Source organism: Meriones unguiculatus, chromosome 19 (assembly GCF_030254825.1).
Source record: "Meriones unguiculatus strain TT.TT164.6M chromosome 19, Bangor_MerUng_6.1, whole genome shotgun sequence".
NCBI lineage: Eukaryota > Metazoa > Chordata > Mammalia > Rodentia > Muridae > Meriones > Meriones unguiculatus.
In genome coordinates this window covers 46,765,408-46,778,121 of record NC_083366.1, presented here as the reverse complement: position 1 = coordinate 46,778,121, position 12,714 = coordinate 46,765,408, and the positions used below count along the sequence as shown (strand labels likewise).

General features: G+C 46.4%; 1 protein-coding gene and 1 pseudogene across 1 annotated transcript in view; one reads left to right on the top strand and one right to left on the bottom strand.

Annotated features, from left to right (window-relative positions):
• The window catches only part of Mboat1 (membrane bound O-acyltransferase domain containing 1), a 104,004-nt gene extending 91,635 nt beyond the window's left edge, over positions 1-12,369 (bottom strand). Inside the window, exon 1 of the mRNA XM_021660055.2 lies at positions 12,112-12,369. Coding sequence (XP_021515730.1) covers positions 12,112-12,207 — 96 coding nt within the window. The 5' untranslated portion in view covers positions 12,208-12,369. The remainder of the gene's footprint in view (positions 1-12,111) is intronic.
• LOC132649368 (U2 spliceosomal RNA) lies at positions 322-524 on the top strand (annotated as a pseudogene).
• Positions 12,370-12,714: the final 345 nt, after the last annotated feature.

The following is a 12,714-nucleotide window of genomic DNA, read 5'->3' as shown; positions in this document are numbered from 1 at the left end:
CCCGGAGTATAATGGAAATTCCTCGCACACTCTCCCTTTATTCTAATAGGGAGAGGATTCTAGAATCACAAAAGCCAATCCACTCTGGCCAACACACACCACAATTAGCCCCTTTCATTTGGAGAAGGAATAACACTGTAAAAATATTATGGCTATGACCTTTAAGCCAAGTCCACTGAAAAGTAGAAACGAAAATGAAGGTTTTTAGTTTGTGGTCCTGACTCTTACAAGATCCTCCTTTCCAACCTAAAGCCAACCCAACCTCAACATCAAAGATACTGAAATCACACAGCTGAGTGGGCCTGTAAGAAGCTAGTTTCTAAATGTTCTCGGCTTTTGGCTCAAATCAAGAGTAGCACGTGTTCTTATCAGTTTAATATCTGATGTGTCCTCTATCTGACAACAATATAGTCAACAGATTTTGACTGGTTTGTTGGTTTGTTTGTTTTGAAACAAAGATTCTTCTCCTTCTACTCCATCCATCCACCTGGAACTATAGTGCCTCAGAGAATGATTCACGTCATCAAATAATAATCGTAAAGAGTATCATTTCCATGGATGTAGATAATCAAGACTTCCACGCCAGTGCCGTGGTCAGTAGTTTAGCTACAGGCCAAGCCATTTCCCCTCTCATACACAGGGATGTTAGAATCCAGGTCCCACTTCTCTTGTCTGTCTGAGGGGAACAGTAAAAACCAGTCTGTTCTCTCACAGCTTTCACACGAAGGACCATCTGGGACTCCGTATTCCTGCGCCAGGTGATCAGAGACCCTGCCCCAGGCCTCTCACCCCCAAACAGCAGCAGGTCAGTGTGTGCAGAAAGGCCATGGCTATTCCGGAAAGAATAGAAAAAAACAGAAAGGAGGTCAGGTACCTTCAAAGCTCCGAGTGCTGATATGAAAGAGTAAGAAATCAGAGTAAGTGGAGGAGGAGCGTTTAGTGGAAGTAGAGAGGGGAAAGCAAGCTGAAGAACTATAGGCTGCCACGTGGGCAGAAACACAAAAAGATCTCGGGTGTACGTATACACAGACCACCTCGGAAAGGAGATGGAGGGAGGAAGGGCCGTCTAGAAAATGGGCCAGCAGAGAGCCTGGTCTTCATTAACCACCCGTTGCTGTCTGCCCGTATGTCTGATACCAAGCGTATATGCTACCAGTCTAAAAACTAATTTTTTTTTTTTTTTTTTTTTTTTTGCTATTTTTTTCCCAGACACTATCTCACTCTATACCAAGGCCAGCCTTTCGGAACTCAACTATGTAACCCAGGCTGGCATCAAACTCATAGCGATCCTCCAGCCTCAGCCTCTAGAGTTGCTATGATAATACTCATAAATAACCATGCCTGACTGAAAAGGTAAATTTTCAAAACCCATCTACCACAAAAAAAAAAAAAAAGAAAGAAAAGAAAATTAATGATAAAGTCCTAGGAACAAAGAAGTTTTGACTGGGACAAGGGACCTGGAAGTGGTGGGTTCCTCTTTGCAGCCCCTCTCTGAGCGTCTCGGCTAAGTCATCCCACTGAGACATCGGCCACAGGTTGGAACTGCAAAATGATCAAGAAGGGCTAACCAGAGAAGAAGAAAAACAAAACAACAAAAAAAAAACAAACAAAACAAAAAACAAAACAAACAAACAAACAAAAAAACCCAAGAGCACTTTTAACCTTTACCCCTGCTGGAAAACGAGAGTTTAGAACAAGCTGGAAGCGAAGGCATCGAAGGTATCGCATCACTTGTCCTTTTGTTCTTTTTCCAAACTGGACCAGCCCAACCTCAGAGCTCTACATTGTCTTGGCAACTAAACCCGACGATGGAAGACGAAGGTAACAGTGGTGGGAGGTCCCCAGCAGCTTGGCCCAGAAATCTGAATTGAGCATTTGAAGCTGTGTGAATGCTACCGTGGTCTTTCAAATCCAAACCTAAGTCAGATAGGATCACAAAACACATAGAAGATGAACTGCTGAAAACTTTAGTAACGCTACAAACAGAGCTGTTACAAGGAAGTTGGGCAATGATTCACCAAGCTCACTTTTTTTTTTTTTGAGAACTAAAATGCACATTAGAAATAGGTTTATGAGTTCAGTCGGGTCGGGGTAGCTGAAGTTCAGGCTGGGGGATGGCAGTCTTTTAATGAAACACATTTTTAGTCTTGTGCTCCCAGCAAAATTTCTAGAAGTTGTCATTAGACTGACGAAAGTTTTTCCTTATACCTTATCTACTCAAAGCCCTAACCAGCTTAAATAGATCTCCAAAATACAGAACCACTTTTCTGAATGACCCTGAATTTGTACAAGTTGCCACCACCAAAGCTATTTCCAGATTCTATCTCTTCGAGTATAATCTTTCCCTGCAATTTTTCTTATAGAGTCCAAGGGCCATGTTACAGAATACTTGGGGGAATTTTTTATATGTGACTTGACTTTAAACAGAAAAAGAAAAGCATTGCTTACACTTCATACATACCAATCAGTGACAACTTTTCCAGAAACAGCACAGAAATCAACAGTAATATTCAGATATGGTACTTCAACTCCACACAATAAAAACAGGAATGCAGTATGTTATAATTAAGCATGGTTAAATTATCAGTAATGGAGCCAGAAACCAAAAAAAGATCTAATCATCATGAAATTCGGGCTCTAAATAATACACAGACCAATTCCCTTAGCAAAAATAAAAAATAAATAATAAAATAAAAATTTTAAAAAAGCCCTGCTTTCCAAATGTATCTCATTTAGTCATTCATTCCAGACCAAGAATGTAAATAAAATTCCATCACAATTCAACAAACATATATTTAGCTCCTACTTTGTAGTAAGTGTACAAAAGGTGCCTAACACTCACTCTTGCTGATGTTAATTTTAAAATGTCCTGGAGGCCTTTGCTGAGACTCATATCCTGCTCTTAGACCCAGCATCTTCTAAACAAGGAGGGACACTGGTGTGAGAAGCCACACACACAAGTATCAACCTCAAGGTGGACCAGCGGCTGCTGGCTTGTTTGCTTGTCTTTTAAAGGAATGCTTACAGCAAGCAATGCTGTATAGATCCCCAGGGATTGTCGACAAAATACTTGCCTGGCATGCATGAAGCCCTGGGTTTGATTCCTAGCAACCACCCTGTGTTACATGAGACCTCTTGTCGAAAAGAACCAGACCTCCCAACCCAGGAAGTCTAAGCTACTGGCAATAAAGTCCAGCCTGTTTGTTTTTCGAGACATGGTTTCTCTGTGTAGCCTTGAGTGTCCTGAACTTGCTTTGTAGACCAGGCTGGCCTCCAACTCAGAGATCCACCTGCCTCTGCCTCCCACTTGCTGGGATTACAGGTGTGTGCCATTGCACCTGGCATCCAGTCTTTAATTTTGTTCATAAAGTAATTCTGAGTTTACTATTTGTTTTTTTTTTATTTGTGTAGTGTGTGTGCATGTGCATGAGAGAGAGAGAGAAAGAGAGAGAGAGAGAGAGTTCAGACAGTCAGGCATGGTGGCAAGTACCTTTACCTGCTGAGCTATCTCACTAGCTCTGAAAGTAACTCTGACATAATGGGTCTGCTTTTGTCTCTTGTTTCTGCTTCCCTTGGCCATTCTGCTAATAGAGCCACCTCCTCTGTACAGCTCAGATTCCTAGTAATAATAATAGACAATGGGGTCTTTAAATTCAGTTTTCTGGCATTCTGCTCTGTGATGGCAAGCAACCCACAGAAGAAAGAAAGAAAGAAAGAAAGAAAGAAAGAAAGAAAGAAAGAAAGAAAGAAAGAAAGAAAGAAAGAAAGAAAGGCGCCTCTCTCTGCAGTCTCAGTGCCTGTGCTGAAAACAGCTCCTTTCCAGAATATTCTGGCCCTTCTCCTATAGCATTCCTTCTAGTGCTGGGGGGGGTACCCAGCAGTTCTGAGACCTCAAGGTCTAAGAAGTGGCGTGCACACACACTGAACGCTGACACGCCAAGATCACAGTTTAACAAGCAGCTCCAGGTCCTCCCGGAAGACACAGACCACATTGGTTTCTGCACCTCACTCTAGGCCAAGATGTACTTGGCCATTGAGCACCTGGGGCACTCGATGCATAACTTTTAAAATAAGCCTTTCTGTGTTGGACAGGGCAGAAAACACTGAATGACAGACACATGCCCAAGGCATGAGGGAAGTGGCACACTAATAAAGAGGGTGTCTGAAGAGCCAAAAGGGTGGTAGGACAGAGACATGGCTCATCCCTGGGTTCAATCCCCAGCACAGGAAACAAAATACTGACTTTATTTTGTAAGTTGGAACTTTCAAGGGAAATGATGCTTGGTGCTTTATTGCTGCTGTTTTATGTAAATTACCAAAAAAAAAAAAATCAGCAGCAGCAGTATTACCCGTTTGTTGTGAATCCCAATAAAGTGTAAACCAGGGACTAAATTATAATTTCTGTAGTTGTTGTTTTGGTTTGGAGTTTTTTGTTCATTTATTTGTTTGTTTGAGATGAAGGCGGCGTCTTTCTACCTAGCCCTGGCTATCCTGGAACTCGCTAGGTAAACCAGGCTGGCCCTGAATTCACAGAGACCCACTGCCTGCGTCTCTGCCTTCCAAGCGCTGAGATTAAAAGGCGTGTGACACCACGCTCATATAATTTTCATTTTAGAAATCCAAATGTATAAATGCATGAATGCAGCAATTTATACAGGGTGATGACCTCTGTTTTATTCCTTTGTCTCGTCAGGAGACTATATTCTCATTCAAACTTAACCTTTTTTTTTTTTTCAAACCCTAAGATGCTGTGTCCAGCTGAACAGTCCTCAGTTAATGCGCACAAATTTTAAAATACAATAATCACAACAGTCACAAAAAAGAACCATGGGGGGGGAGCTCTCCCAGGCCTTAGGGGTTAGGGAGGACCAGGTCGGAGGGTGGACAGGAAGGCACATGCTACACACACTAGGAATAACGTTGTCAGAGGAGGAAGTGTGTGCGCAAAGGCAGGAGGCTCTGAAGACACTGGAGGGCCAGGTTATCAACCATCCGTTGTCACGATAAGATGGTTCAGTGTGGCATGGGACACCGCATGGTGAGGACACAGAGCCTTCAGACTCAGAGCCGCCGTTAGCCACAGCGCTGGGTTCAAACCCTGCCCCTCCCCTTTCTTCCTGAGGAACTATAGACAAATCCTGGGAGTGTGTTCCTTGATTTGAAATATGGGGAATGCCTCTGAAGTGTGTGTGTGTGTGTGTGTGTGTGTGTGTGTGTGTGTCTCCAACGGTATGGAATATATACATAAAGCTTATACCTATGTGGCCCTAACACAGCCCTGTGATGTTCTCTAGCTGCTCCCAAAGTCTACCTTCTGTCATCTCTTCAGAGGCACAAAGGGACTTTCCACCACAGTCATACACTGCTCTAAGAAAGACTGCCACCTCACAGGTAGGTCACTGGATTCTGGGGTTTCGGGGAGACACCTGCACCTCCCAAGACCCATGCCATTACCCTAACCTCAGACGCCGCTTCTCAACTTTCACCACCACCCTCCTGACTTCCGCCTCTGTGACTCATCTTCCCACCAGCCTCCTCCCACCCACTGCTAACCCCACTTTGCTCCCATCTAACTAAAATTGCAAAGTCTGTCGAGAGAAAGGGGTCAGTGCTTTTCCAGAACCACAAACACACACACACACACACACGCACGCACCCCGCCTGGGATCATTTTTCTTCTGGCACTCAGCAAAGGCTCTCCTTGCAGATTCCTCCCACTGCTAGCATTCAATGAGATAATGCATGCAGGAAGGGCTGGCACAGTAGACCATATCCTCCTTTGATCTTTCTTTCTGCTGCCAAAAACCTTCCACAGTCCAGAGATCTTCTCCATCTCAAAGCCGCAAATACACGTGAGCAGCTTCAACTGTGAGGGCAGTCCATCAGCATCCCGGTACCTCTGGCTTGTGCAGAATACTTGATTTTTTTTTTTTACCCTGACCCCTATATCTATACTCTGCCTTACATGGAAGCCCAGAAATCCTCTATTCAAGACTCTCAGCCCCCATCTCAAACTTGCTCTGCACCTAATCCTCCTCCACCATCCGTATCTCCCTTTACACTGTTACAGCATTTGCCTACTTGTTGGCATCCTTCAACACCTGTGCTTAACTTTGCAAAAGCCTTCTCTGAGAACTTCATCTCTTCCAAGTTGCTCCTGGAAGGAGCTGCTGAAAGAGATACAAAGGTGTGATTCGCCCTCTACAAGTTGGATGGCCAGAGGAAACGGCTCAGTCAGTAAAGCACATCCTTACAATCATTTGATTTCCAGCACCCATGTCAAAATTCTTGAAGTGGTAGCACATTTATAAGTGCCGTCTTGGTGATGCAGAGACAGGAGGATGCCCAGGTGGGTGGGTCAGCTGGCCTTGCCGATTTGGTGAGCTCTAGGCTTGTGGAAGGCCCTGTCTCAAAGGAGGTAGATGATGACCCTGAGAATGACACTGACACTGGAGGCTGTGGCCTGGTCTCCACAGACATGTCTGTGCCCACACACACAGAGTAAACAACTAAAAACGTAATTTCCCGTGAGTTGATTCTATGCCCACTGAACTGATGTCTTTCTCCAGCTCCCCTGTTTTGATTTAAATGTGTAATATCTACCTACAGGCTCCTATGACTGAATGCTTGGTCCTCAGCAGGTGACCTGGTTTGAAGTCTTGATGGGGTGAGGTTTCACTAGAGAAAATGGGATGCTGAAGATCTGGCATCCCTTCTTTGCGTCTCTCTCTGCTTTTCCAATCCCTGTGGATGTGAAGAAGCAACACAGAGCCTCCACAGAGCCTCTCCTGCCATCTGCCTTCTCTGCCTTGATGGACCCAATACTTCCCCTGAGGCTTTCCTATCACCGTGCTTTTCCCGCCACGATGGATCATACCTTCACATTAGGGGCCAAAACATGTCCTTCCTATCATATGTTGCTTCTTTTCAGGCATTTAGTCACAGAGATGAGAAAAGTAACTAACATACCCCCTTAAGGATTTCTCTAAACTTTCCTCCATCCTCGGGGCCCTTGCTCCACCCTGCATCCTTGCCTCTTTCAGCAATGATAGCCTGTGTCACTGATAATATGACCATCTCTTTATACTTTAAACCCTTCAGTGTCTTCCCTTGGATTCGTTCTATAGACCACATGGTCTTGGAAGTCTCGGGAACCCTCCTGCCTTCGCCTCTAAGTGCTAAAATTACAGATGTGAGCCCCCACACTCGGCTTAGATGGGCCATTGTTAACAAGTTCTGAGGAGGACTCTGTTAGTCCAGGTGGCACGCAGGAAGTGCATCCTGACTCACCCACAGTGAACTTTAGGATCAGCATCACATTATCCAGGCTTGAGTCACTGGCTCCCACGACTCTGGAAACCCTTAGAACACAACAGAAACTTGACACTTGTGGTCTGTGGTCTACCTAGATTAGTTTCCTCCTGTAACCCGGTCATTTTGGACATCCAACAATGACAGGAGTATTAGCTGGGAAGAGCTTTAATTTTGCAGAAAGGACTGAAGCCGAAGAAGAAGGAAGGTGGGAATGAGAAGAAGGATGGAGAGGAGGGGAACTTGGGATGGGAAGGCTCTCTCTCAGCTGATGCTGGTCCTGATGGGTGTTCACTCCCGTACTGAGCTGAGGTGAGCTAGAACAAGCCCGGGTCACAGTCTGGAGGCCGCAGTTAATAGCAGTGTGAGGATGAGGTCACTTCTTCCAGAAGGTCAGCCTCTTGACCCCTTTAAAAACAAGTTTCATGGGCTGGGACCATCTCTGTGGTAAAGACGTGCCCTAGAGATTTCAAGGCCCTGGTTTCAATCCCTGGGACCAAGAATCACAAAATTAAAATACTATTCTCTGTATGGAACTTTAATAATTGGCAATACTGGCATCTACTGTTATGAACAACAGACATCCAAAATCCCCTGGAAAGAGGGACAAAATCTGAAACCACGGAAAAACCGGAGTTTGAAATCAAGTCCAGAAACCCAGCAAGGTCACCATGTAAAGTGACTTTCAGCCAGTGTCTTGTTTGTACACAGTAAATCTTATAGGCATCAAATGTGTCCTGGGCCCTTCCCTCCCTGCTCCCCTGAGGTGCCAGCTACACACTCTGTAATGCACACTGCCTGTTTCCGTGTGCGGGCCTCTCCTCTGTGGGTGCAGAGACTCTTCTAGGATGGGGACATTGACTTCACTTCACCGCACAGCAAGTACCTGGTACTGACATGATTAAATAAATATTTAATGGTTTAACAATGGCAGTGGAATGTGGGCCGAGATTTTAATGCAGGGCAAGACTCAGATAAGAACAGGACCCGAGGCTGGATTTTCCAAGCATAGCCAAGGACTTCAACCAGGTGACCGAAACCTGAAGTCACAGACCTCAGGGTAAGAACTTTCTGCTGTGTCACCGTCAGCCTAGTGTGCCAGGTCTCCAAGGCTGGTCTTCATGAATGCTTGAAAAAAAAAAAAAAAAAGATTTTTTTTTTTCTTAATGTCTATCAGTGTTTTGCCAGTATGTATGTATGTATAGCATATGTGTGCCCGGTGCCCTCAGAGGTCAAAAGAAAAGGTCAGATTCCCATGGCACTGGAGTTACAGGTGGTTGTGAGCCACCACACAGGTGCTAGAACCGAACACAGGTCCTCTGCTAAAGTAGCAAGCACTCCTAACCACTGAGCCATCTCTCCATTTCCATGAGTCCTCCTTTAATCCAGATCATAGGCCTATGTTAAACTCTTAAACCCTGGCTGCTTTAACCTCAGCATCATTTCCTGAATTCAAATTCTAGTCTGTCTGTTTTACCAGCAGATGATAAACTAAGAGAATGTGATCTGAGAAAGGAAGGAAGGAAGGAAGGAAGGAAGGAAGGAAGGAAGGAAGGAAGGAAAAAAAAAATAACCGTGTACATGACTTAAGGCTGAATTGACCCTTGATAAAAACATGTAAATCTTGGGGATACTGTTAGGCACTGATGTCTTGATCCCCCAGAATTCACCACAACCACCACACTGGAAGTCCCTCAAAATCTGAAACATACACACACCTATATATATATATATATATATATATATATATATATATATATATGCATTGTTCCCAAGCTACACACCACACGAAGAATGCCAGATTCCACTCAGGTGGTTGAGTCTGCCTTGCCTTGCATTCAAGGAGGCTGCAGTTCATTTAAAAGCTCATCATGGAAGGCTGGAGAAATGGTTCAGTGGTTAAGAGGACTCATTTTCAATTCTCAGCACACACACACACAGTGGCTCCCAGAAAAAAGAAAAAAAAAGTCCCCAGGGGAAAAAGCAATAGACTTCCATCATAGACATAACTGCACACAGCGTTCTTATTTCCAGTTACCCAGGAGAGCAGGTACCCAGGCAGGCGCATCGCTGGGCAGCAATAAAGTGTTCCTCTCACAAGCCGGAACACAGAGAATGGTACAGTGTTTTTCAGATAATAAGCTTTTGGAAAGATCCATTTTCTTTTGATGTATGCATGTGTGTCTGTATGTGGACACGTGCAGATGCATGCCTGCAGGTGACATGAAGAAGAGGGCACGGAATCCTCTGGAGATGGAGTTAGTGCGCTGCCTGATACAAGTGAAGGAAACCAAATTCAGGTTCTCTGGAAGAGCAGCAAGCACTGGCAACCTCTCAGCCATCTCTCCAACCCCGACAACAAATCTCTTGATGCAGGGAAACCCAGACAATGAAGACACAGAAATTCAATTTCTTAGAAATGATAAACAGGAACATGAAATCTTAAGACACCGGGAAAAGGCTTCAGAGGCGAACCTACTGCCAGTTTGGCCCCCGCATCATACTATTTATGGCTTGGGATTTTTCCCCAGGCTGAAAACAAGTGATTTGGGGCGTCATATGATTAGCACTTTTTCCACCACGGTGCTCAAGCTGACCCTGCTGGTCGGGCCGACCTAGCATCTAGCTCAGTGATGCCAAGTGTTCTTCTGAATTTCCACTCATCCAGTGAGGATCTGAGTTGGTTTGTGGAGTGAACTAAAATCAGTCACATCTGTAGTGTTCTCTTCTTCCTTTTCATAAATTAAAAACTGGGTTGATTTGGGGGGGGTGGGGGGGTGCTGGATAGGTGGCTCAGAGGTTAAAAGCAAAGACAGCTCTTTCAAAGGACCCTGTTCAGTTCCCAGAAGTCACACCCAGCAGCTCCCAATTGCTTGTAACTCTAGCTCCAGGGGATCCAAGTCCCTCTTCTGACCTCGGTGGGCACCAGCACTCAGCACACATACCCACCCATGGGTGCAGGAACGTGCACACACACACAATTTAAACTAATAAAGGATAAAACCCGGGTAACTTTTACAAAAATTCTGGAACTTGGGGATGGAGATGAATGCAACTAGAAGCTTAACAACACACTAGCACCTCCTCTCTCAACTTGCCTCGGTCCTTCCCCAGTCCACTTCTTTCTGTGCAAAGGGAAGGTGAGAAAGCCCGCTCTGTAAAATAGATCGTTGTATTGTTTTCTATTATTGTAAAATAGAAAGTGCCGTTACGTAGGTTCTGGTAGGAATTAGAGAGGTCGATGTAGAATGAACTCATCCTGTGGAAATTCAGCAACAAATACGTTTAGTTTCCGAGAGAAAGAATTTGTTCTTGTGCCCACCCCTGCCTGGGTCCCTTGGACTCCTGATCTTTACTACAAAGTGAAGGGTAACTGACTTAACATCTGACACTTCTACCAAGTTCCTGATTCTTGAGGTTTTGCAACTGATGAGAAGGCAATGGGCAGAACCTAAGAGTCAGAATGAGGTTGGCTCCGTGAGGAAAGCAAACGGGCAGGTCCAACTTCCTCATTGTCAGAGGAATGCAAATGGAAGGGACAGCAGGTAGCTCTAGTAAGGAGAGAGGGACGGAGGGAGGAAGCGAGGAAGGGAGGGAGGGAGGGAGCAGCTCTAAGAAGATGGGAAATTTTTGTTTTCTTTTGCATTTTGAGCCACAGTTTTTCTATGTAGCCCAGGCTGACCTGGTACTGTCCACATGGCCTAGGCTGGTCTCTAACTTGAAGCAATCTTCCCGCCTGTCTCCCAAGTACTGGAAATACTAGCATGCACCACAACACCCAGCAAAAGAAGCGAAAATAAACTGGGCAGGCTAGCAGAAACAAAATAGTAAGGAGGGCTGCAGAACTCCTTTCAACCTGTCCTGCCTGATTCCACTTAAATCAACAGGCATCTTACACAGGGGACTTGGCCTGAGGCGCCAGAAGAAAGAAAGCAAGACTACACCTCAAGAAGAGTCTAACCCTCAGTACTGGGGCCAGCACCAGACCCTCCTGGATACTCCAAGCTCTACCACTGAGCTGCACCCCACCCCCAGCTGTCTTTTGCAAGGCTTCTGACCAGCTTACCATTGCCAGTTTTACCTGTAAGGTAGCAGGCAATTGCTGAACAGTTCTAAAGACTTCCCCAGAGGTGCCCCTCTCCTTCCAAGAACCCGCCCTACTCATCAGCTTCGCACAGCAAGGATGAATGAGGAATGAGTAAGAAAGGCCCTCTTGGTCTGAGAAGCATCTCAGCACTGCGGCAGGAGGGTTGCCACAAGTTCTAGCCCAGCCTAGGCAAAATAGAGGTTTCGGTGTCAAGTACAAGGCCGTCTAGGATACATGGCCAGATGCTGCCTCAACCAACAAAACAAAACAAAAAAAGTCACCACCACGTATACTGTATACACACCTGTTTAGTTAGGCTTTTCACTTCTTTGTTGTGTTTATTTTTGTTTCGGGTTGGAGGAGCCTCCCTCAGTTACCTAGACAGAGTAAACTGGACCTCGCAGCAATTTTCCTGCCCCGGGCTCTGAGGATCCACCACACCCAGATTAATCAGATTTATTCTTGGAGTAGGATAGCCTAAGTTTAAACATCAGAAAGACTTAACTACAACGGTGGGAAGATGCTGGATTCATGAATGGCACCACTAAAGAATTTGATCACAGACCAAAACTTGTGTTCAGTCTAACTTGCTAGTTTAAGTGAAGAGATAGCTTTCACACATAAAAACAGCCGTAAACCAAGCCGTGGGCGGGGACCCGGGCGCACCCCTCTCCCTAGAGCGGGGGCCGGGGTCGCGGGTGGGACGCTGTTACCTGATCTAGCGGGATGCCAAGGAGCTGGCTGAGCGGGTGCAGGCAGGTGGAGCCCGTGGTGCGGTAGGAGAGGCTGGCGGGCGGCTGCGCTGCCATCCTGCATCTTCGGGGTGCTCTGTCGCCCGGACGCTGCACGCTGGCCACCTCGAAGGCTCGCGAGGACCGAGCGGGAACCGGGCACCGACTCCAGGGCGCGGACCTGGCGCTGCGGGGCCACCGTGCCTAGGAGGCTGGGCCCCGGCGCTGGGCTTCCCGCTCCCCGCCGCCCGCCGCCCATTGGCTGACAGCCGGGGACGCCCCGGAGGAGGAGCCGAGCAGAGCCGGGCGCGGATCCCCAGGAGCCCGGCCCCGCGGCGGCCAGGAGACGCCCAGCCAGGTCTCCAGCTCGCCGGCCTTCCCTGAGGGCGCAGTGGCCCGATCTGAATTCCTCCGAAGTCCTCTAACCCTCTTCCCAGGCAGCTGAGGTGCCCTGCGCTCTCCTTTCAGGCCCTGCTCCTGCTGCCGCTCCGGAAGCCAGAAGAGATCTTCGAGCTAGCCAACACTCTGATTCTGCTCACTTTTTATGATTTATTTGTTATTTGTAAGCAGGATCCTCTGTAGCCC